Source organism: Phocoena phocoena, chromosome 11 (assembly GCF_963924675.1).
Source record: "Phocoena phocoena chromosome 11, mPhoPho1.1, whole genome shotgun sequence".
Lineage (NCBI taxonomy): Eukaryota > Metazoa > Chordata > Mammalia > Artiodactyla > Phocoenidae > Phocoena > Phocoena phocoena.
The window spans coordinates 39267758-39291435 of record NC_089229.1 but is presented as its reverse complement, the minus strand read 5'-3'; the positions used below and the strand labels follow the sequence as shown (position 1 = coordinate 39291435).

The 23678-nt window shown below is 38.5% G+C and overlaps 1 protein-coding gene and 1 non-coding gene across 3 annotated transcripts in view; both read left to right on the top strand.

Annotated features, from left to right (window-relative positions):
* Positions 1-23678, top strand: part of SYT1 (synaptotagmin 1) — a 546324-nt gene that overhangs the window by 403884 nt on the left and 118762 nt on the right. The window contains exons 5-7 of one of the 2 annotated variants that reach the window (XM_065886932.1): positions 677-799; positions 4576-4743; positions 8660-8827. In XM_065886932.1, coding sequence (XP_065743004.1) covers positions 677-799; positions 4576-4743; positions 8660-8827 — 459 coding nt within the window. The remainder of the gene's footprint in view (positions 1-676; positions 800-4575; positions 4744-8659; positions 8828-23678) is intronic. The other variant, XM_065886933.1, reaches the window with a different exon arrangement.
* LOC136131647 (small nucleolar RNA SNORA18) lies at positions 22618-22748 on the top strand. The gene has a single exon (XR_010656381.1). It is a non-coding gene; the product is annotated as a small nucleolar RNA SNORA18 (small nucleolar RNA).

Below are 23678 nucleotides of genomic sequence, written 5' to 3'. Positions count from 1 at the left end.
TTAATTCAGCCTAGCTTTCTGTGGAGCTGTTATGAAAGTAAAACAGTAAACTTAAACTGGAACCGGGGTAGATTTTTCTCTAAACATGCATTTGCTGGTGGCATGTTATTTTTTCCTCTTTTCCCATAACCATTACAAACGTATACGCAAAACTCAGGAAATTACAATTTTCTAAGAATCACTTACTCAACTATCTTTTTCATAGGAAACAAGGCAAGAAAAGGCTACCCATTTCATATAAATTACTCCACTGCATGTAACAAGGATGTTTTACATGATGCTTAAGATCTCTTTTGAACTACATGAATGTGAAAACTGGCCTGGGTAATAGCATGTTCATCATACCTCCGAAAGAAGCGATTTTATCAGAGCCAAATATAACACAAAGTTGACGTTTTCTTTGCAACAACTTTACATTTTTTGCTTGCAATATTCTGAGGGGCTATTCCATTGCTTCCATGTTGCTTGCTGATTGGGGGGGAAAAATTCCGTGCACAAATGGAATTTTAAAAAAATATGTAAGCAGCAGATGTGAATGTGTGTCAGACAAATGGAGATTTACAGCATCTCAGTGCTTGCTTCTAACAGCTTGGAAGTATAACCACAGGCCCAGTGTCATTTGAGTTCTGATGAAAATTCATTTGAATTCACATATAATCCATTTCCCTACTCATAGGCCCTGAAGGATGATGATGCTGAAACTGGATTGACTGATGGGGAAGAAAAAGAAGAACCCAAAGAAGAGGAGAAATTGGGAAAACTTCAATATTCACTGGATTATGATTTCCAGAATAACCAGGTCTGAGGGGGAAAATGTCTTGTAATTCCATTACGTTTTCTGAAATTACCAACTAGAAATTGAAACAAGAGACTTCTTAAAACATTTGGTTTGCTATGAGGGGAAAATGCAATTATCAAAGCTATTGATGAAATCATTTCTAAGTACAGGCGGTCCCCTACTTGCTAATTTAACTTCTGGTAATTAGAATCCACAGTGTTCAGCCGATTACATCTACTTATGGCACTTACAGCAGGCAGGCAGAATACAAATTAACTTGAAGCCATCAGTCTGATTCTGAGAGCTCCCAGTCACAGATCCCTCGGGCTGAGCTACAACAATCTTCCTTGGAATTCATGGATTTAGCTCCAAACAGGGCAAGGGACCTTTGAGTTAGACCACCAATTAAGCCAAAGTCTTCAAACAAAAATTAACCATTTGATGAGGAATCAAAGATTAAAAAATTGACTTTCCATAAATTTCAAGGACAAGAATGCCTTATGTAATATGATACTGGCTAAACCTCCTAGCACAAATGAGTTAACAGCTCTAGAAAAGTAGAAAGACCATCAACTTGATTTCTAATGCCTTTGCATGCTGCCCTGCTTCCGGAAAAGTGACAAGGAACTAAAGGTTGCATCAAAACAGTCCTTCCTGCTTTAAAAGCCGTGAAGTGCCACCTAGATGAATGATAATACTAGCTGGCTTTTATTAACTGCCTGTTATAATGGTAGCTCCAAGATAAATGTTAAAAAAAAAAAAAAAAAAAAAAAAAACTCTACCTAAAAAGACCTTCTAGGGGCTTCCCTGGTGGCGCAGTGGTTGAGAGTCCGCCTGCCGATGCAGGGGACACGGGTTCGTGCCCCGGTCCGGGAAGATCCCACATGCCGTGGAGCGGCTGGGCCCGTGAGCCATGGCCGCTGAGCCTGCGCCTCCGGAGCCTGTGCTCCGCAGCGGGAGAGGCCACAACAGTGAGAGGCCCGCGTACCAACAACAACAACAACAAAAAGACCTTCTAGGACCCATGACTTTGATGAAGATGTCTCTTTACCTTCTGAACTGTTCAAGAAATTTAAAAGCTAGATAAGAATTAGCTGAGTTAGAGATCAGGCTCTTAAAAATCTATAAGACACAGTTCTCTTCCGACTAGGAGAGCTTTAAATCGATTTCTCCAGTTTGATCAGTTCACTGACCTTTCAGGGTGGGGAAGAACTTGATAGATGTAAATACAGTTACTACCTAATGCAGCATGTGTTAATTATGTCTAGTTTGATGAGGAATAAACAATAAATAAATCAAACACCAATACTCAGCTTTGGTGACTTATGTCCAAAGTCAGTAATACTGTGAGCTCTAAACAATGGCGGAAATTCTGGACTTTATTTAGGAATTGACTGTTCAAATAATGTCTTCACTTCTTGAAGTGTCCAGAGGGTTCCTCAAAAAGAACATATTGATACATACCACCATATAATAAATAATTGTATTTAGTTAGCTTCATTACAGCCCTGGCTCATTATTTTATAATACATTCCAGAAAACTGCATGTTGGTTATAGATACAAGCTAATAGGTATGGATTTATACAGAATTATAGGTATACCATTTCTAGTTAATTAAATAGGGCACTTGAGGTCATTTTTATCGCTTCTACCAAAATTTGATCATTAGAGATTGGTTGAGAGCAAAACTGCCTATTATTTATGTATTCTAGAGAAGGTCAAGGTCAACTTACATTATCTTAACACAAAACATCTTTTCCAGGAATATAACTTGCCTTTATATATGTAGCCAACAATTTTCTACTAATTTATTCTACTTTCATATTTTCCAGTAGAAATCTAGTGGATCTCATCTTGGTTAGTCATAATTTTGAAACTTCTACATTGGCTTTGAGTACTCTAAGTAACATTTTATAAGGTAGTATTTTTAAGGATACAGCACTGAATTTTTTTTACTCAAATATAATTCAAATGCATTTACTCTTCCTTTTCAAGCAAACCCATTTTAGAAGGTATTTCATTCAGAGGATCTAGGGTGTTCTACCTGATAAATTGTTTTAATAGTATGCTTTTATTCTTCCAAACGTTCTCCGCTAATCTGATTTATAAAATGATTCCTATGAGTCATGGAAGATAAAGTCTGAGGAATTTCGTAGATAAGGCTGTAATCAAATATACACACCTGCTTACCAAAACTAAAAGACAATCCTAAAAGTCCTCTAAGAACCTCTCATGGTGGAGAGAAATATGATACTTCTCTCTCAAGCAGAAGTCAGAGGGGGGTTGGGAGAAGTAATTCCACCTCTATCAACAAGATACCCCCAGATCTTTAAAGTACAGATGATCAAGTTTGAAAGAGTTTAGGCTATATCACTAGTGCTTTCCCTGCCCCAAAGGAAAAGTATTACAAAAAGTGAGGAGAGAATATAATCTCGCTTATTCACATTGCTATCCAAAGGCAAATTCCAAATACCAACTTGGCAAACCAAGAGACGAACTGTTTGCTTTACTAATCACGTCTTTATAAGCTGATGTCTATTTTAACCATTCTTTGACCATCTGTCTACGTTTTGTATACCTACAATCCAGCATTCTTATTGCTGCTGTTGTATGATGAAGTCACAAAGATATTGAAGCATTAAGATGGAAACAACACTCTTTAAGAGTATTGGTCTAGGTTAAAACTTGAGCCAACTAGCCAAAGTGCACTTATGCACATGGTGGGTCCATTTCGTAGAAAGTGGATGTGACTTTTTCAAGGAGGTGACTTGCTTTTCCACTCTATTGGTGAAAAAGGTACAGACTCAAAATTTCAGACCCTGATGTGAACAGCTATGATGTGACTGCATTTTCTGAAGGGTATATACATTGAATAACAATAAATAAGGGAGTCTACTTTTGTTTCCCATATGGATCTAAACCAGTCTGTTGACACAGCACGTCTGATGGCAGGGCATCAGAAGAGTCTGCTCACACCTTCTGTTTCCTTTGCAAAAACATTATCAGTGCCAGCCAATACCCGCATTCATAATAAGAGATAGGAATGTATCACTGAGAAAACCAGACGTGAAGAAATGCAGAGATTTCTGCTGTATTTGAAAAATATCAGAAACTTAGTCACTTAGCATTAAAAACAATAACTGTAATCTCCCCTTCCTCTATATGGAGCTAAAATTATATTTCTTTGACCCCATGTCCTATATTTAACACCGAATTTAATATACAATAATCATTTTACTCTAAGTTAAAACAAGAAGGAGCCAGCACCCAAGTAAAGGTCCAATATGATAGAAACTTGAAAATCTTATTTTTATCTCAAAAAGCTACCAAATTCTAAGAAAATTTCTATTTAGCTGCTCTGGGGCTTTGGTTCAAAATAAGAATTTCCTACTTTATAATTACAAGCTTGTGATTGTTTAACAGTTTCTTTCCACTTACAAATCATGCCCTGGAAAGAAAAATAATGCACAAGGGCTTTTAGGAACTGGAAAGTTATTTGATTGCAACCCTTTTGCAAACATGAATTCCATATTTGACTGTAATCAGCAACCTTTTAAAAGCCTCTTTTGTGTTTAAAACCAGGCTTCCTAGAGCCTGCATCTGTCATAATTGGGTTTCTGAAGTCTATGTAGCTCACTTCATTTGCCTTCTGTGCTCAGATTCAGAAGAGAATAAAAGTTTATTCAAAGCAAAGAACAAAAGGGAAAAAGCACAATATGCGGCAGTGTGAACACATCAATCTTTTCCAACATGTCCACCAATGCCAGTGTTTGCTGTATCCTGCCTCTCATTTCAGCTGCTGGTAGGAATCATCCAGGCTGCCGAGCTGCCCGCCTTAGACATGGGGGGCACATCTGATCCCTATGTGAAGGTGTTTCTGCTGCCAGATAAAAAGAAGAAATTTGAGACAAAAGTCCACCGAAAGACCCTTAATCCTGTTTTCAACGAGCAATTTACTTTCAAGGTAATTTTTTTTTTGTACTTACTAATGAACTTGTCCTCTGTTGTTCTAGATAACAGACTGATCTCATCCTGACACATATAGAGACCACTTGACCACTTGTTCAGAGACTCACAAATGATTCTATTCAGAATATTTAAGATTCTTACCTTCAATGTAATGAGGACTCTCTATTGCATTAAAATTTGGTCCAAATAGGATTCAGCTCAGCTATTTCAGAAAAGAATATGGACTGGGATAGAGCTAGGATGTCATTCGTATCTAAAAAGTGAGCTCAGCTTCAAGTGTGTCTGTGGACCTGAACGTTTCCCCCCTCTCTAAAATAAAGCCAAAAGAACTGTAAACTTTTTCCAGGTTTCCAAGTTCCTGAAAATAAATCACGACCACAGAATAAAGTAAGCTGTGCAACACTATTTAAATGGTATGATGAGGTATTACTCCTGTTGCAAAATTTTTTGTGTACAGGGGAAATTTAAGTATTCTAAAACATTCTGCTCAACCCACCAATAAAAAGAATATGAACCTATTGTTTTTTTCCATCTCTAGCATTTTTCCCTTACTCTTGGCTCTTCCCTGGTGTTCTTCATCTTGTTGAGACACCTCAGTTCACAAGCAGTAACAAGAGGAATTCTGGCCACATAATAACTCAGCAGAAAAAGGTGCCTGGCAGGTCTCAGGCATCTCTGCATATACGAGTAGTCTCTGTAGTTCTCATCCTGAAGTCATGCATAAAAACAGTCTTTTGGTAGATATGTTTAACACGTGACATTTTTTGAAATGCATTACTTAAAACAATACATGTCTGTGAATATGCCAAGGGGCAGACTCAGAATCACCTGTCTACCAGTCAGCCTTAGCGATAGCACGCACCTGACACTAGCAAACATCCTGGTATGAAATAAATGGATGAAACTGAGGGCGTGAGTCATTCCCATGAACCTTGTTTCCAATTTTGTAAAAACGGTATCTTTCTATTCACTCTAAAATTAGAGTTTTTAAGACAAAAAAATTCCCTCATCTACTGTCAGCAACTCTGTTTAAAATCTATACTTTTCTAAACCCAGACAGTTAATGTAGAGTAGCAGTAAAAACCAGCTTATGAAGAACTAATCATTAGGGTCAATATACCACGGGACATACAGTGAAAACAAAACAAAAAAATATTGCAAAAGGTAATTACAATCCTTCTGTTTGACTATGTATTGATCTTAATTTAGGTCAGTAGTTTCTAACCACAATTTAGTCAGCACATTCTTAAATTATTTGAAATATTGTGGGGTTTTGTTTTTGTTTTGAGTTATCTATACGTTATTTCTTTTAAAAAAGTGTATTGCTAATAATTTTTAGTAATGTCTATAACCTCAAGAATTATAATCATTGAGATTCTGAAATTGCCTATAAAATTTAATAGGTTCCATTTTACTTCAGGAGTGTTGATCACATCATAAATCAATCCAAAGTACAATGTATTTTGATAGATTTGAGAAATATACCACCGTTTCTAGAGAACTAGTTAATTTTTCCTTGTAGGCCTTGTAGATTATGCATCTTAAATGCCAATAGGCTGTATGATACAAGAATGGAAGCAAAACAGTTTAAAGAGGATTGGCTTTAAAATTGAGTTCAAATCCACTGAACGTGAACCTGACATGCCCCAAATGAAATGCTCCTTCTTTTCTCCACAACAAACTACCATTTGAAAGAGCTACTCATCATTCAAACAGTAAATACTTATTAAGTGCCTACTGTGTACCAGCACTGTGCTAAATGCTTTACATGTATTCGTTTGGCCTCAACCAGCCCCTGTGAAATACACACTGTTATCATCACTTTTTGATGGATGAAAAAGCCGAGGTTTATTTACTTGTCCCAGCGCCATCAGTGGGAAAAAGGGGGAACCCAGGCCCAGACCTGTCTGACCTCAAGCTCAAGTTTTTGACTAATGCCCTTTCAGTACAATCACCAAAAAATCTAGAGAGATTTCAGAAATAAGATGAAATTTTCAAGAGTTCATCCCTACTCTAAAATTCCTTATTTCTTCCTTTCAAAATTGGCTCTTTGGAAGGGTTTATTTTTTTCACTCTAAAGTAGAGAATGTGTTGTGCCTAGTTTTTAATCATAGTATTTTAATCTGATTCCAAATAGATGACAAATGATATAAAATAAAAACTCTTTGGAAAAACCAAAATTTCTTGTATATATGCAGTCAAATAGTCTTCCTTCTCCTTTCCTTCTTAATATACAGAGTTAATTGAGAAATGTTTGCTGGAGCATAACACAACTATTTACACTGATAAAATAATAGCAAGTGTCTGAAAGTTGATCAAACCTTCAGTACAAGTATAAACAATTTCTTAATTAGGCATTTCTTCCGGGTTACTGAAGTGTAGCTTACTTGGATTGCCCTGCTTTCTCTGAATATTAAAAATGTCACTAATAAATATCCCAACCCATAGCATCTGTCCCAGTTATATTTGAACAGCTGGAGAATTCATCAGTTCTTGGCCTTTTGCCACTGCTCATCCTAAAGAGTGTTGTACCGGGCTTCCCTGGTGGCGCAGTGGTTGAGGGTCCGCCTGCCGATGCAGGGGACACGGGTTCGTGCCCCGGTCCGGGAAGATCCCACATGCCGTGGAGCGGCTGGGCCCGTGAGCCACAGCCGTGAGCCTGCGCGTCCGGAGCCTGTGCTCCGCAACGGGAGAGGCCACAACAGTGAGAGGCCCGTGTACCGTAAAAAAAAAAAAAAAAAAAAAAAAAGAGTGTCGTACCTAAGAATGAACTTCAAGATCTAGATTATAATGCATGTCTGATATTCAAAACAGCAATTTTCCAGTCAGCTCTTGTCAATCAGTAAATTATTTTAAGGAATAGGTGAGGCACCTTGTGAATTTCATTCAAGTCCTTGCAGACTCCTAGCATGCCTGTTCATATGTCACTGCTCCATTAAACTATGACATCCAAATGGCCTGAAAGAGCGGGAACTCTCCTCAATACTCTGTAATGGCCTATATGGGAAAAGAATCTAAAAACAGAGTGGGGGGCTTCCCTGGTGGCACAGTGGTTAAGAATCCACCTGCCAATGCAGGGAACATGGGTTCAAGTCCTGGTCCGGGAAGATCCCACATGCAGCGGAGCAACTAAGCCCGTGTGCCACAACTACTGAGCCCGTGTGCCACAGCTACTGAGCCCGTGTGCCACAACTACTGAAGCCCCTGGGCCTAGAGCCCGTGCTCCACAACAAGAGAAGCCACCGCAATGAGAAGCCCACACACCGCAACGAAGAGCAGCCCCTGCTCACAACTAAAAGAAAGCCCGTGCACAGCAACGAGGACCCAACGCAGTCAAAAATAAAATAAATTTATTTTAAAAAAAGAGTGGACATATGTGTATGTATAACTTATTCACTTTGCTGTACACCTGAAACTAACACAACATTATAAATCAATTATACTCCAATAAAATTTTTTCTAAAAATGAAAGAGTTAGAACTTTTGAAACAACTTATCTACCCGATTAAGTTGCACCCTGACAGTATAACTTATCATAAAAATAACAACAAAATATTCTACAAGGAAAACTTATTTATATAGTCAAGTGCAATTGGCTTGGTTTATTCTTATATTAATCTTGAAGTGTTTCTAGCCTGACTAATAGTATGAGCTATTATTAATAATACTAACAGCTTCTAGAACTTTGGGATAAAGTGATAAATCACTATGATAAGTCCTCATTTTCTCCCAAGTAATTTAAGCCCCAAGCAGTTAGTTAAATGATTCAATTTAAGGAAAAAAACCCAAAAGCACAAGTATCTCCCTGTTCTGTTTATCCAACATAAATATTAAAATTAAAGACTATAAACAGGTAACATGTTTTAAGCATTTTTTGTGACCAGATATTTTGTCCTCATCTTTTTATTTAGGTGCCGTATTCAGAATTGGGTGGCAAAACTCTGGTGATGGCTGTCTATGATTTTGATCGTTTCTCCAAGCATGACATCATTGGGGAATTTAAAGTCCCCATGAACACAGTGGATTTCGGTCACGTAACTGAGGAGTGGCGTGATCTGCAAAGTGCAGAGAAGGAAGAGGTAAGAAAAACATTAGCATTTCTAATGTGACAAGCTGTACTCGCCAGTTGCTACTCTCATACTAACCTATTGAGAGCTGCTGGGGTGACGTGAGTCATGTGGCCCTCCAGCTTCTGACAGTGAGCAAAATAGGGTCAGGGGATTGCATAACCTCGTAAAAAAGTATACTGATCTTCTGGGTCTTATTTGAAAGAAAACAAAGATTTGTGCAGTTCTACAGATAATTCCCTGGGGTTGAGGGGACAGACACACACACCACTTCTAAAAGCTTAGAAAATATTACACATACACACACACACACACACACACACACACACACACACACAATCCGCTTCTTTAAAAGGACAGTGAAAAGTCATCTTTCCCTTTGTATTTTTCCACAAAGATTTTGTTTTCTACATAGATTATATAGCTATTAAATAGAAATGAAATGGCACCTTTTCCTTGATTATTTCTGCATATTACAGACAGTTCATTGTTTCTTCTAAAGATATCAGAGCACAATGGGTAAAATGTCAAATAAAATTCACAAAGGCAGATATTAAATCCACTTTTTAAGTGACTCACATTTTTACAGTATTCTTCACATTGTTTTGCCCCACTTTTAATAGGTTAGCCCAGGATTTCTCTGTGATTTAAAGAAGGGAATTTCAGTAGCCTTAGTGCATTTAAACGGCATAATAATCAATTCTATTTGATTATGCTATGCCAGCCTGACACTAGCGCTTTTCTGAGCCAGTGTCTCAACAGGCCAATACCAGAAAGGCAAACAATTCTTAGCTTCTCTGAATTCCTAAAGCAACTCCTTTTCCAGCCATTTTTTTTGTTCCTAACATGGGTTTATAATTACCCAAGGGATTGCCAACAGCCTTTGTCATTTAGGATCACTAGACGCCTTGGATTCTGTAAGGTGTAGTCACTTTGGGGCCACCAGGGAAATCAGAAAGTAACCCAAGCCTTCAGAGAAACTCAGCCAAGAACATCACCTGGGAATCCTTTCAACCTAAGGTTTTCTGTAACCATTATTATTATTGAGGTTTTAGAACAGGTTTATTTATTACTATACTGAAATTGAAGTTTATTAGTGCTCTAAAATTATTACTTCGTTGTAAAAAAAATGAGTCAAAATTATTTGAGATAAGTTCTGCTTTTTCTTTGGAAGGAAAACGTTTAGTCAAAATTAAATTCTTGGGGACTTCTCTGGTGGCGCAGTGGTTGAGAGTCCGCTTGCCAATGCAGGGGACAGGGGTTCGGGCCCTGGTCCGGGAAGATCCCACATGCAACAGAGCAACTAAGCCCATGAACCACGACTGCTGAGCCTGCGCTCTAGAGCCCGTGAGCCACAACTACTGGAGCCCATGCTCTGCAACCTACAATAAAGAATAGCCCCCACTTGCCACAGCTGGGGAGAGCCCGCGCACAGCAACGAAGACCCAATGCAGCCTAAATAAATAAATAAATTTATAAAAAAAAAAAAAAAAAAATTTAAATTCTTGGATATTGAAATAGATTTACCGCCCCTGTGGACAGAACCACCCAAGGATAATATGGAGTTTTTAAGTTTTACAACTTATTTAAGTAGTTCTTCCCTATGAGTAGACCAATATCTATATTAAAATGCAACATCTGTGTGAAAAACATTTAATCCTTTAATCATAATGTTGCTAGTCATTTAACAAAGTAGTGAGCTGTTTCACTGAATTTTTATATTTTATTGACATATTTGACTTTGTAAGTTCCTTGTGGCTGGGGGATAGGGGTGGGACCATAACAAGTATTATTAACTGATAGGTTTTTGTTAATTGATTATTGGTTGGCTTCTTGGTCGAGTATCCAGATAGGACCCACTTGTCCTTCACAAGCCCACCTGTCCAGAGGGCATGGCTCATGTCCTTCCCCTCCAACTAGTCACTATCAAGTGGTATGCGATTCCAAGACTACACCCCTGGGCTTCTGAAAAGTTGGTAAATGTTTTTGTCTGTGTTAGGAAATGTAATCCATCAAGCCATTTCCTTCTTTAAAAATTTCTTTGAATACGGGCAGAGTTTGATACTTGACACTAAGCTGACAGGTGTGACGCTAGAACCTACAAGTTTAGGTAGACTGCCCAAAACGAATCACGTTTTTATTCTCACCCCCTGAATTGCCCGTTTTCTCTCTTTTATAACTTTCTTCCTCCTCATCTTCTCTCCCTATGAAAGATTTTTTTTGTGATCCAACTTACTCAAAATGATTCACCAGGGCTTCCCTGGTGGCGCAGTGGTTGAGAGTCCGCTTGCCGATGCAGGGGACGCAGGTTCGTGCCCTAGTCGGGGAAGATCCCACGTGCCGCGGAGCGGCTGGGCCCGTGAACCATGGCCGCTGGGCCTGCGCGTCCGGAGCCTGTGCTCCGCAACCGGAGAGGCCACGACAGTGAGGGGCCCGCGTACCAAAAAAAAAAAAAAAAGATTCACCATGCAAACGTTTATTATGTACTGCTATATTCCTAGAACTGTGCCAGGTGTTAAAAAAAAGAAACGTGAAAAGGGTGGACACTGCTCTGGACACTGCTCTTGCTTTCATGGAGTTTAGTGCTGCCTCACTTTCCTCCCTCACTCCAGTTTTTGCCTCGCTTATTGCCAGCTAGACTGATTTCTAGTAAAAGTCTTGCCTTTAAGATCAAACACTCCTGGGTTCCAATCCCTACAGATCCATTTACTAGCTCAGAGACCTTAGACAAGTCACTTATGCTCTCTAAACTTCAGGATTTTTTTTTTAATCTAGTAAGTGGTCTAACATTATCTTATTTTACAGATTAAATAGGATAGAGTATAAAGTACCTAGCATGGAGCCTGCTATTTGACATATTCAACAAGCAAGAGATCTCCCATTCTTTCTTCTTGACCAATCTTTTTTGTGTCCTTTCTTTCTTGTGCTTTCATCTCCCTATTTGTTCTACTCTTTTTCCTCTATGTGTATTGCTCTACTCTTTTCCTCACCACCACTGTACTTACTGAATGGCTCTGGAGATTTTTAATGGGAAATAATTCTATAACTATACTTTTAAACCCTGGAGCCTTTCCTCTTTGGTATCTACTTGGGAATAATTTTTGGTTTTCAGTTGAGTGACTATTTCCTTTTATCATGATATAGGAAACCTTATAAAACAGATGTCTAGCTTACAAAGTATCTCTGGATAACTAGATTCAGGTATAAACTTTCTCCTAATAAATAAGATTCCAATTACATTTTATGTCTAAAGAATTACTTCTCACTGATAACGTGCTGTCTTTTCATGCTACTGTTCACTAACTAGAGAAAATTATAGTTGTTTGAATAAACTGAAGTCTTAGATTGACTTTAGTTCTCACGGTTTCAAACAAAATTCTTTTTCCATTTTATATGAGCAATTTTGTTTAAGATTTTTGTTTTGCTTTCCTCTAAAGTGTTAAATCTTCTTTTTAATGTCATAATGAGTGAAAGATACCAAAGAAAGCGAGAAAAAGGAATTCAAGAAACAGCTTTGGAATCTAGAAACTGAACCGCTAGTCATTAATAGTCTGTTCAAGGAGAGACTTACATTTAAACGGGTTAAATACAGCCCACTAGGATCCAACCCCAGGGTTTTGATAGCATGGGGTAGGCTTTGTTGTTTAAAGTTAAAAAATATAAAAGTCATAAGATAATGAAGCAATTACGTAAGTTAAAGGATTATGTGTTATCTTAGTAAGCAATTAAATACGCAAGCAATTGGGGAGAAACTGGAAAGGAGCCTTATCTAAAAGTTACTAAGCACATGTTTGAAACACAAGGGGTGTTGACGAGAGAAATTAGGCCAGAAGAGCTTCAGCAAGCACACAAATCCCATTGTTAGATTCTAGCCCGTGGAGAAAACCTCTGTGCTGAAGTTTCCATCCTGACTTTATGATGTTTTTATGACTAACGCAATCCAAGTCCCCTCCCTTACTAGTAGTTCAGGTTCGCTTGCCTTTTTTTTTTGTTTAATGCTGCATGACTGATGACCCACTCTCCTTCCACCTGCTAACAGGTGAAGATGGAATCTGACCTTGCAAGACAGCTAAACCTTTCTCTTCCTTTTGTCTCTTTAAAACAGAAGTCCTTTGAGTTTCCAGAGATGGTTACGCATAAAACCATTGTCTTAATTTTCCCCCTCTTCAGGTTAAGGCCTCAAACATCATCCTTTATAATCAGTATATACAATTCTACCACTGGCAAAAGGCTTCTAACATGTATAGCCTCAGGCTACCTGGTGAATTTTTAAGATTTTCTTCATTTTAATCATTCAAGAATATTTATGTCATCCATAAGTCAAACCTGAAGCCAACCTCCAGATATTTGGAGTAATCCATTCTTTTAATATTTTCACTTAATTACTTCAAATATTATGATCAATAGGTAAGACTCCATTTTCTTTTTTAATGAATTTTATGATCATTGCAGCAACTGTATCAGTCAGTCCTGTACCCCAGCATCAAGTACATCTTCAAAGCATTTAGACCCTTTTTATTTTAGCATTCGTTCCTAATTATTCATCCCTATGCCTTCCACTACTACTTTTTAATCCCTAAAAACAGCATAAAATACCACCAGAATGCAACTGGATCCCTTTTTTTAAAGGAGCCTGTCTCATAACTTGGCCAGTACTATTTTGTCTCCATTAGAAAATGTCCATCACCTCTGCTTTGTGTAGAATTCGTTAAAGAGTGATTTTTAAATGAGATTCTGTAATCTAGTACAAATGGGAAAAAAACTGATTGCTGAATTAAAACAAGTTGGGACATAATTTAATTAGGACCCAAGCAGAAGGGAAGAGAAACCACTTTAGTGCCTTAATAGAAAATCAGTTTTGCAAGAAAATTTCACATTTTTAAATCTAATTAGAAAAACATTTAATTCACAGAAAAGCATTTGGAGAATACATATTCAATCAAAAATCCAAAGTTTTTTAAGCTTATGATAAGTTACTTGATATTCCTTTGGAATGCGTTCAAGTCATTATTCCTTATGGCATCTCTTTTGTCCAAGGATCATGAAAGAACTGATGCTGTTTCTAAGTATACTTAGCAGTCAGATGGTAGCTCACGCCCTCCAAGAATCTCTGCACAACAAATTAGTGCCCTGAACGAAATCCTCATAAAAGGTTAAGTGCAGGAACTTTAATATGGAAGCCAGTAAGAATCTACCTTGTCACTCACAAAATATCACATTAGAGAAATGCAACAAAGACACTCATTTTGACCCAGAGCATTCCAGGAAGGTATACTTATTTTTACTTCTTCACTGTCTGTCTTCCCCACTGGACTGTAGGCAGATTGTTCCCAACTGTGAAACCAAGTTTAATCACAGAGGCAAGCATATATATTCGAAATATATTTTCGAATTAATGAATGGGGCAGAGTTGCTTATTATACATAAGAGATGCTTCAAAACTTCCATTTTAAAGTCCATGTTATGGTAATTGTGTTCTTATTTTACAAATGAAGTCTAAAGTATTCTGAAAAACCATCAATAAAGTATCTTAGCACCAAACAATGAAAGTGATTTAGTACCCTTTTGTCTTTTCAGTCTTTTAATATCAAAGGGAGGCAGTCTAGATGCTTAGCAAAATCATTCTAATTGTTTTTGTTGATGGTCATGAAAATGATGAGTTTCTCTCACTAATTTTTTGGGGAGAGGTGAGGGGTAAAGGCTTATTCAGGATCTCTTTCCTCTCTATAAACCTTTTTATCCTGTTTCCATGATGCACGGAGAGCTTGTGGCCCAGCTTAATTTAACTTTTATTTAAAGTTAAGATTTAGTTAAAGCTCTGATTTGAGTCTCTGCTGGCAACATGGAAATTTTACCCAGAGGGAAATGGGAAAGAATCAATTCCAAGGAGAAGTCCAAGAATATGAACAAAACCTAAGTTTATTGTATCTAGAATATTTGTTGCTAGTCAGATTTATAATAAAATAGATATAAAACAATTCAATAATATTATATTAAGACCATGATATATTTTAGTGTACTTAGTATCTATGTGTCCATTTTGTGGTACGTGCAACATAATAGTTTCCCTTTAAACTAAGTAGAGTTGCATTTGATTTCTTGATATGTCTTTGGCCATAGCTGTGGTTTACTTGCATCTGAGTTTGGTCAGAATTTCAATCACCAATTATAACTGTATTGCTATGCATAGTAAGTATTGTCGGCTTCATGATGTGGTCTCTAAAAACATCATAGGAAAGAATAACTGGAAATATCCTTCTAGTGTGTAGGACTGTAATTTGATTGCCTTTCTAGTTAAAAAGCCTTTTCAGGCACAAACGGATGAAAACAAATTCTCACTTCACTGAGATTCTAAATGAAAATTTGGTATCATTTGGATGCTAAAATAAAAACGTGGGAACTGTGAGCTTCAGTTTTATTGGGGACTTAACTGAGGACTATAGCCCCAGAGACAGCCTCTCAGATAGCTCCAAGGAGCTCTCAGGAGGACATAAGGGGGGAGGTTAGTATATATGTGATCTTGGCAAAGAGGTTTGGCAAGCAAACGCACATCTCTGTAGAAGGTTGCTAATAGCCACGAGGAAAAGATATCTCAGTTAATGATTTTAGTGCTTTAAAGTATGGGAAGATGCAAGAATTTGGGTTCATAAGATTTTCTCCTGAAAATATGTAACTATCTGAAAGCCTTGTTCTGCCAGTTTTCCCAGAGCACAGAGTACCTCATTCCTGATCTCCACCCTGAGCTCCTTTCAGGGTATGTTAAAGGTCAGCAACTCCAGTAGCTAATGACTCAATCCTTGTAGAACCAGACAGCAAGCGACATTCTTTAGTTGGCCCTTTTTTTTTTTTTTACTGTGAATTCCCTAGAAAAAATAAATTTAGACTCTAAAGAATTAAGCGGAGGGAGAGACCCTGGACATTTTCAAAATGCCCTTTGATGACCTCCCATGGTTCCCCCATTATCATACCTTAACCTACTGCATTACCCTCCCCTTCACGGCTGTCATGCCCAGAGACCTGGACTTCCAACCCAGCTCCCTCGGTTCCAAAATTCATCTTATTAAAAGCTTCCCTTAACTTCTCTACCTAAATTATAAACACCAATAATAATAAGAGCTACTGTTTACTGAGAATCTACTGTGTGCCCACAAAAAAACTTCACAACAGTCTTCAAAAGTGGCATATTAAATCTGTTTTACAAAACGAGGCGAAAAACAAACCTGAGCCCAGGAAAGTCTAAGTAGTCTGTCCAAGTTCACACAACCAATGCCAGAGCTAAACTTCAAACACCGGTCTTTCTACTTCACCACTCTTTCTACTTCACCATACCATCTGCTTTAAACAGTCTCTCTCAGTCTCTTTAGCCTCCAAGTGTAGCTATAAACTCAACTTAAGTGCAAAAAAAAAAAAAAAAAGAGCAAAACCAAACTGATACCTCAGCTTTGGCTTGTTTATTTTGGAATTTCAACATTTGGTCAATTTTCTTTGACAACATTCAGCTGATTAAAATCTACATATATATTTTCCCTCTCAAATATTTTAATACACTGCAAATGTAACACAGCAAAAGAAAAAAAACAGTAAATAGCTATGGCATTTTTGTTTCTTCTTCATAATATTTCATAAATACTTAGCATGAATTCCTGTCCAGGACACAAAGTCCTAAAATTCAAAGGTCCTGTCCAGGATACAAAGCCCTAAAATTCAAAGGTACTCATTAACACAAACATGTTATTATTAACTTATGATTGCTGATGAATTTAACGAAGGCAGAGGGATTTTGCTTTCCAATAAAAAAAATTCATTAAATAGAATTTAAATTCCCATTCATTTATTCAGAACATATTGAATATCTGTGAAATTACCACTGTAAAGTGCATGGAATGGAAGATTAAGATTCACGTATGGGAAATGGTCAATAATAGTAGCAAAATTTCGTAATGCAAATTAACAAAAGCAGTTTTGTAAAGAGCCAGATCTGAAGTATAAATTACAGGGCACCGTATGTTTTAGGCGCAAAGAAAAGGTACGGACAGGGAGGGTCCGTGGAAGAGTTGAAAAAAGTGAGCTAGTCTTTAAAACTGAGTAGAATTTGAATAGGCAGAAGGAAACTAAGAGTGCCTTACAAAAGTTAAGAGGTGAACGAAAGCCAACTGACAGAGCTAAGACCGCCAATGACAGGCCCAGGTAGAAGTAGAGTGAAAGCTTGAACAGATATCCTGAGAAATAAGATTGAATGAAGTAGTTTAGTGACAGTTTGTCCCTTACAATGTCAGACTGATCAACCTAAACTCAGGACGCTGAATAAAGCTCGTAAAACTTGTTCTTCCCAAGGACAACAGCTGGAATATGAAAGCCAGCCCCACCTCTATGCCAAGCACTCTAGTAAGTGCTTTTCCCACATGATCTCAGGTAATCCTTGGCGTAGTCCTATGGGGTCATTCTTCAGATCCCTGTTTGGGATTGGCCCGGTGCACCCAGAAGGTAAGCACCAGAATAAATATTTAGACCTAGGTCTGACTCCCAAACCCATTCTCTCTCCCCTCTGCCATATTGCTACTTAATTGACTAACACTAGGTGAGTCCAAGGATATTGCCAATCTTGTTTCTCTTCTTATCCCCAGTGCCTGGCACTGTGCCTGGAACATCCCAAGTGCTTAAACAAGTATTTCCAAGTGAATCGGTTGGACAAATTAAAATAAAAATTTTCTTTTACAAACATGCATGAGTCATACCACCTTCAGAGAAGTCATCTTTGAAGGATACCCAGTTATTCCAGTTGTACTGCCTATATGGTACATATTGTGAATTCCAGCCCCTCTCTCCAAAAGTCTTTCTCAGTATACAATACAGTCTTCTCTCTGTCCTCAGTTGTGGCCTGTCTTTAAAAGGTAAGTTTGATTGAAATGGTCATAAGCTGTTTCCAAGTATGGCCTGTAAGGTGATGATCCAACTGAGTAAAATAGTTTTAGTTATTATGATCAAGTAATGAAGTGGACATTCTTGTGAGACTTCTATTCTGACTCTGACCAAAATGTTTTGAGCAATAACGTCATTATATAGTCTCTCAAATGGGTCACTATAGGAAAAATCATCAAGAGATATAAGTTCTGGATACATGTAGTGCCAAGGAAATCTGTTTTAATAGAAACTAGTGTAGGTGTTAGTTTTCTTTTTTATTTAAAGAATAAAGAGTGAGAGTTTTCAGTCGAACTCTAAATACAGCAAAGTGGTTTAGAAGCATGGATTTCATGAATATAGATTGGAGGAGCATAAAAGTGAGGAGTGGGAATTGAAATAGGAATGAATAGAAAACAAAAGAAGAGTGAGAAAAATGATATAGACAAGCGCAATCTTGCCTGTATCTGGTTGTTTTATTATTGAAATAGCAAAGAGGATTCTGAGTGGGAAGCAGTGTCATCAATGCAGGACAATGTCTCGTTCTGTCCTGTCCTCCAATTCCACACATTTGGATCTTTTACAATGTCATCTTTTCTGGTGGTGCATCATATGCTTTGGAACAATTTTTTTTATTATCTTGTTTGTGACTTCTTCAAATAAAATGTTTTCACCTTCTGCTTTACTCCTGCCTCGCTTTGAGCAAGCCAAATGTTTGTATTGTGAAATCTTTAATCCATTATAGTCTGTTACCCTGCAATTAGATGAAATGTCAGCAATTCAGTTGTACTATTTGTACTAAAGAATAAGGGAGAAGAAGGAGGACTTGCTGATAAACAAGAACTTAAATAATTAAAGCATGAAAGAGAGGGAGCCCGCATACACACATGCAAACCTACTTGTTTTACACGTGGCTAAGGTTCTTTCCAATTGTGAACAAGAGGCCTTAAATACTGCAAATTACTTTTATTCCTTCATTCTTTCATTTATTCAACATATATTTTTTAGGGCTCTTTTGTGAGCCAGGGACTGTACTAGCTTCTAGAAAAACAGTGGTGAAGATAAACAGACCCATTAAGCGTAGTCAATTATAATTTAATTATGAGACAGTACCACAAGTAGATAAAAGCTCTGAGCCTGGACTCAACCGACGTGTATCCAACCATGACTCCACTTTCTATTGGTGTCCTTAGGCTTGTTACTTAACCCTTCTGTAAAATGGGATTAATATGACCCACCTCCATGAGTTGTGATACACTCTAAAAGATAATTCATTTAAAGCACTTAAACAATACTTGGCACCTAATAAACTCACAATAAATACTAGGTTTTCTTATTATGGAAGACACTGATCAGAGCCTTTATTTCCTTGCCACTGAAAAAGCACTGCTCTGACCACTAGACTTATATACTTTCTTTTGTGAGGAGACTGAGACAGCCTTAGGGTTCAGAGGACATTAGCATACAGTTCTGTTGAAAGACGGGATATCCGAGTTTAGCCCCCATGTGTGAGAAACTGTGGATGAAGACAGACTGTGGATGAAGACAGACTGTGGGTGACATGGAGAAGAGGTCACAAGGCCAATCCAGGGTAAGGCTTAGCACGCATGAGTGGAAGATGGCACTAACACAGCGTGGCCCCAATGACCGCGCACTTCTCTATGCTCTGACACCACAAAAAAAGAATTCAAAGTCCAGGCCCTACTAAGTCAAAAAGACTGTCAGTAACAAGTATTGGTGAAGATGTGGCAAAATCGAAACCCTCACACAGCTCTGAAGGGTGTAGCCACTTTGGAAAACAGTTTAACAGTTTCTCAAAATGTTCAACAGAGAGGATTCATATGACCTAGCAATTCTACTCCTAGGTTTGTCCTCGCCCCCCAAAGTGGAGACGCATTTCCACACAAAAAAATTGTAGAAGAATGTTCGTAGCAGTATTTTTCACAATTGCCAAAGAGTGGAAAGAATTCAAATTTCCATCAACTGATGAATAATTAGACAAAACATGCTATAGTCACACAATAGAATATTATTCAGTCATAAAAAAGAGTGTAGCACTGATACGTGCTACAACATGGATAGACCAGAACAGCCAAATCCACACAGACAGAAAGCAGATTAATGGTTGCCTAAGGCTGGGAGTTGCAGGGTGGGGTGGGGGGCAGTAGAGGAGGAGGCATGAGGAATGACAGCTGGTGGGTATGAGTTTCTTTGTGCGCTGATGAAAGTATTCTAAAATTAGATAGTGGTGATGGTTAACACAACTCTGAATCTACTAAAATCCACTGAATTGTATCCTTCAAGAAGGTGAATTTTCTAGTAGGTGAAGTATAACCTCAATAAAGCAGTTTTTAAAAAAGTGTCATTTCAGGCACTGAAACCCTAATCATGGAAGCATGGTGTTCTAGGTTGACCTGGGGCTCCATCTGAAACAGAACTGATGTATGCTGGGAATCCTCTCCCAATACTGTTTCCAAAGTTGAGGGATATTTCCTCAAAATATTCCAGTCTCCCTTTAAATCAGAACATGTGTCTGCAGGATCCTGCTCTTCACCACCACACCTCTTGATGTGAGGTCAATGCTAAGACCCCTTGGATAGATGAAGAACCCAGGCTCAGGCCATGTGGCTAGCCAGTGAGAACTCAGGATTCGGACACCCTTTTTCTGATTCCAAAGCCATTTTCTACTAGCGTACTCTCTCGTAGGGTAGAAGCTTTAGGGTTGCTTGTCCTGACACAAGAACAATGTTCTAAATATTAGAACTACCCACTCCCTTTTGCAGTCTGTCTTCCTACGGTAGATTCCCAGAGATTCCTCCAGTTATTTCCTTGCTCTTTTCTGTGCCTTGACTAGCAGCGTCATGCCTTTTTTTAATGGAGGTAGAACTCGACATATAATAAAATGCAGATATGAAGTGTACAGTTCAATGTGTCTTCACAACTGTATACACCAATATAAGCACCACTCCAATCAGGTCGCAGAACATATTTTACCCCCAAGAAGTCCCACACGCATCTTGGTGTCTATACAGGAATGCACTGATACTTACTCTAATGGGATTCTATAGTTTTTTCTTCCTCATTCTCACTAAGTGCCCAGATAATGCTCAGCATCACCTTGATCTCTAACCCACAGCGTATTGTTTCCGCTGTACTGTACGACTGGCACCGCATGACACACATCCCTGTTTTCTAAGTGTCAGTGCCAAGCCGCTTTGTGCTGTTACATAAAAAGATGCCTTGTTTACCTGTTCTGTTGTCTACAGGAGTATAAGCTCCTTGGAAGTAAGGAAAGTATTTACTACTTTTGCACATCACAGTAGTTAGCTCTTAGGAGAACATGTGGCAGGGATCAAATGAGGACAGAACTCGGGCTCCAAATCCCATCAACTCTCTGAGCCTCATTTCCTTATATGTAAAATGCTGTTGAAAAATGTAGAACGATATGTACTTAGGTGTTTGAAATTTATTTTTGTTTTTTTCCCAATGATTTTTAGAAAATTCATAGAGTTGTGCAACTGTCAGAACAACCTAATTATAGAACATTTCCATCACCCCAAAGAGAAACCTTGTGCCCATTTGCAATCACTCCCATTCCCAGCCCTCATCCCCAGGCCACTATTGATCTACTTTCTGTCTCTATGGATGGCTATTCTAGACACTGCCTATCAATGTAATTCTACATTATGTGGCCTTTAAAAAGTTATTTTTTCTGGACTTCCCTGGTGGCACGGTGGTTAAGAATCTGCCTGCCAATGCAGGGGACACGGGTTCAAGCCCTGGTCTGGGAAGATCCCACATGCCGCAGAGCAGCTAAGCCCGTGAGCCACAACTACTGAGCCTGCGCTCTAGAGCCCGTGAGCCACAACTGCTGTAGCCCGCGCGCCTAGAGCCTGTGCTCCACAAGAGAAGCCACCACAATGAGAAGCCAGCACACAGAAAGGACGAGTAGCCCCCGCTCGCCACAACTAGAGAAAACCCGCACGCAGCAACGAAGACCAAACACAGCCAAAAATAAATAAACAAATTTATTTTTAAAAAAAGTTATTTTTCAAACCCAGTTCTGTCTGATGCCAAATGAATTCCTAAAGTAAACAGATACATTGAGTAGAAAATCACTTGCTCTATGGGGGTGGAGTGGGGGGAGAGTCATTGTTTCCAGTACCATTTAGCAGTTTCAGGAGTATTTTTCCTCTCACTATAGCACCACTGACAGTCTCAGTGTCTCTTTCACTCACTCCTGTCCACTCTTTCCAGATTTCAAGTGCCTGAAGACAAAGAGGAATGGCACCTAAGCTTTTGGGAAGACTGATGGGAGGCTTCTGTCAGTCTACTGCAAACAAAACTTCTGCCCCTTGGCATCCCCTGCCAGCCTTATCTCCTGTCTTCTCTCTTTTTATCTCTTCAGGAGAACTCAGGGAACAAATAAACCATTGAGATTGCTTTTTTGCTCCCTTTTAAATGTCCCCCAAGTTGCTAATAACATGCAGTTATTTTCTCCCTGATGGAACACAGCAAGACTGTGAAGCAGGCATGTATGTCAGGGTGCTCACAGGGTCTTACCTGGCCCCCAGGAGCTGGCGGGAGTCCAGCTTGGAAAACACAGGAGTGCACCGGGCAGTAGGAGGACCCAGAGCACAGCGAATCCAGCCTTGGGCAAACCATCTAAAACGCTTAGAGAACAGTGTTCTTAGGGGTAATGCCCTTCATTCTAAAATGAGCCCCTCCTTTCAACATCCTTTCTGAAAGTACCTTCTAAATCCGTATTTTTGTTTTCAGGTGGAACATAATTAGTTTATATGCAAGAACAATTTTCTGGCCTTCAGATAACACTGGAGTGTAGGGATGAGGATTTGTGAGTGAAATGTGAGGCCCTACAGACAATTCTATTAGAAGGGAAAAAAGTTGAGGTCTATCCCGATGGGGCTTTTTCTGTAAACCTACATCATTGGAAACACCTCATAGATTAACTGTGTGGTTTCCTTTACTCATAGAACTACATGTTAGATCTGTGGGAAAGAACTACAAGACAGAGCTGCCAAGTAAACTATGAAAAAACCTAACAAACTTTTTACCTTAGGTATTGGCATATCCCAATGATCTGTACTGTTCTAGGGTGTGATGGCTTAGGAGTGAATATAATTTGAACCTAATACATTTTTAGAGGGTGTCAAACCCTCTAAAAAACCCTGGTTCTGCCTGTCAGAACGAGGCAGATCCATCTCCTGACCCTGAACATGGTCCTAAAGTAAATCGCTTGAGGAAATTGGATCCCAAAGATTACAGGTGGGGAATTTTGAAGTGTGTCCATATTTCATTGGAGATCAAAGAAGCCTAACTAAAAGAATTGTGGGCTGACTCACAGGATAACTTATTTTTGAAAGGGCTGTTTTATCTTGAAGATTATGAGTTAGGAGAAACTAAGGTGATTGGCAGTGGAAAGAATCAGAACGTGTGAAATTCCTTAAAAATTTATTGGCTTAAATAACTTTGTCTGTGTTACACATAATTAAAAAAAAACCCTTTAAAAAAAGGGAAAAAAATTTTTGTTTTAAAAATACTTCTAGTCATGTCTTCTCATTCTCTAAGCTGCAAACACTCTGGAATGTGGTGAGAGGTTATTTAGCAAAAGTTAACCAACTGCTCTTCAGTTTAAGGTGTTACTTCTGCATGTATAAATCAATATTCCGACAAGGAGCTTTCCTGAATTTTCTCCTTCTGCTAGTGTAGGAGGGGAACTGTCTTTTAGGAACCAGCATAGTGTCAGGAATTGTCTGTTCTTAATTGTATCTCAGTGTCAGAAAGCAAAAATAGAGTGAGATTAGAATATTCAAATAGGTCAAGAGTCTGGAGTTTTGTGTTTTGATTTTTGAACATATTTTTGGATAGCCTAAGTCATAAAGAGAGAATGTAGACAGCAGCCTTTGAAATGCTTGCCTGATTTAAAAAAAAAAAAAAAATTTAC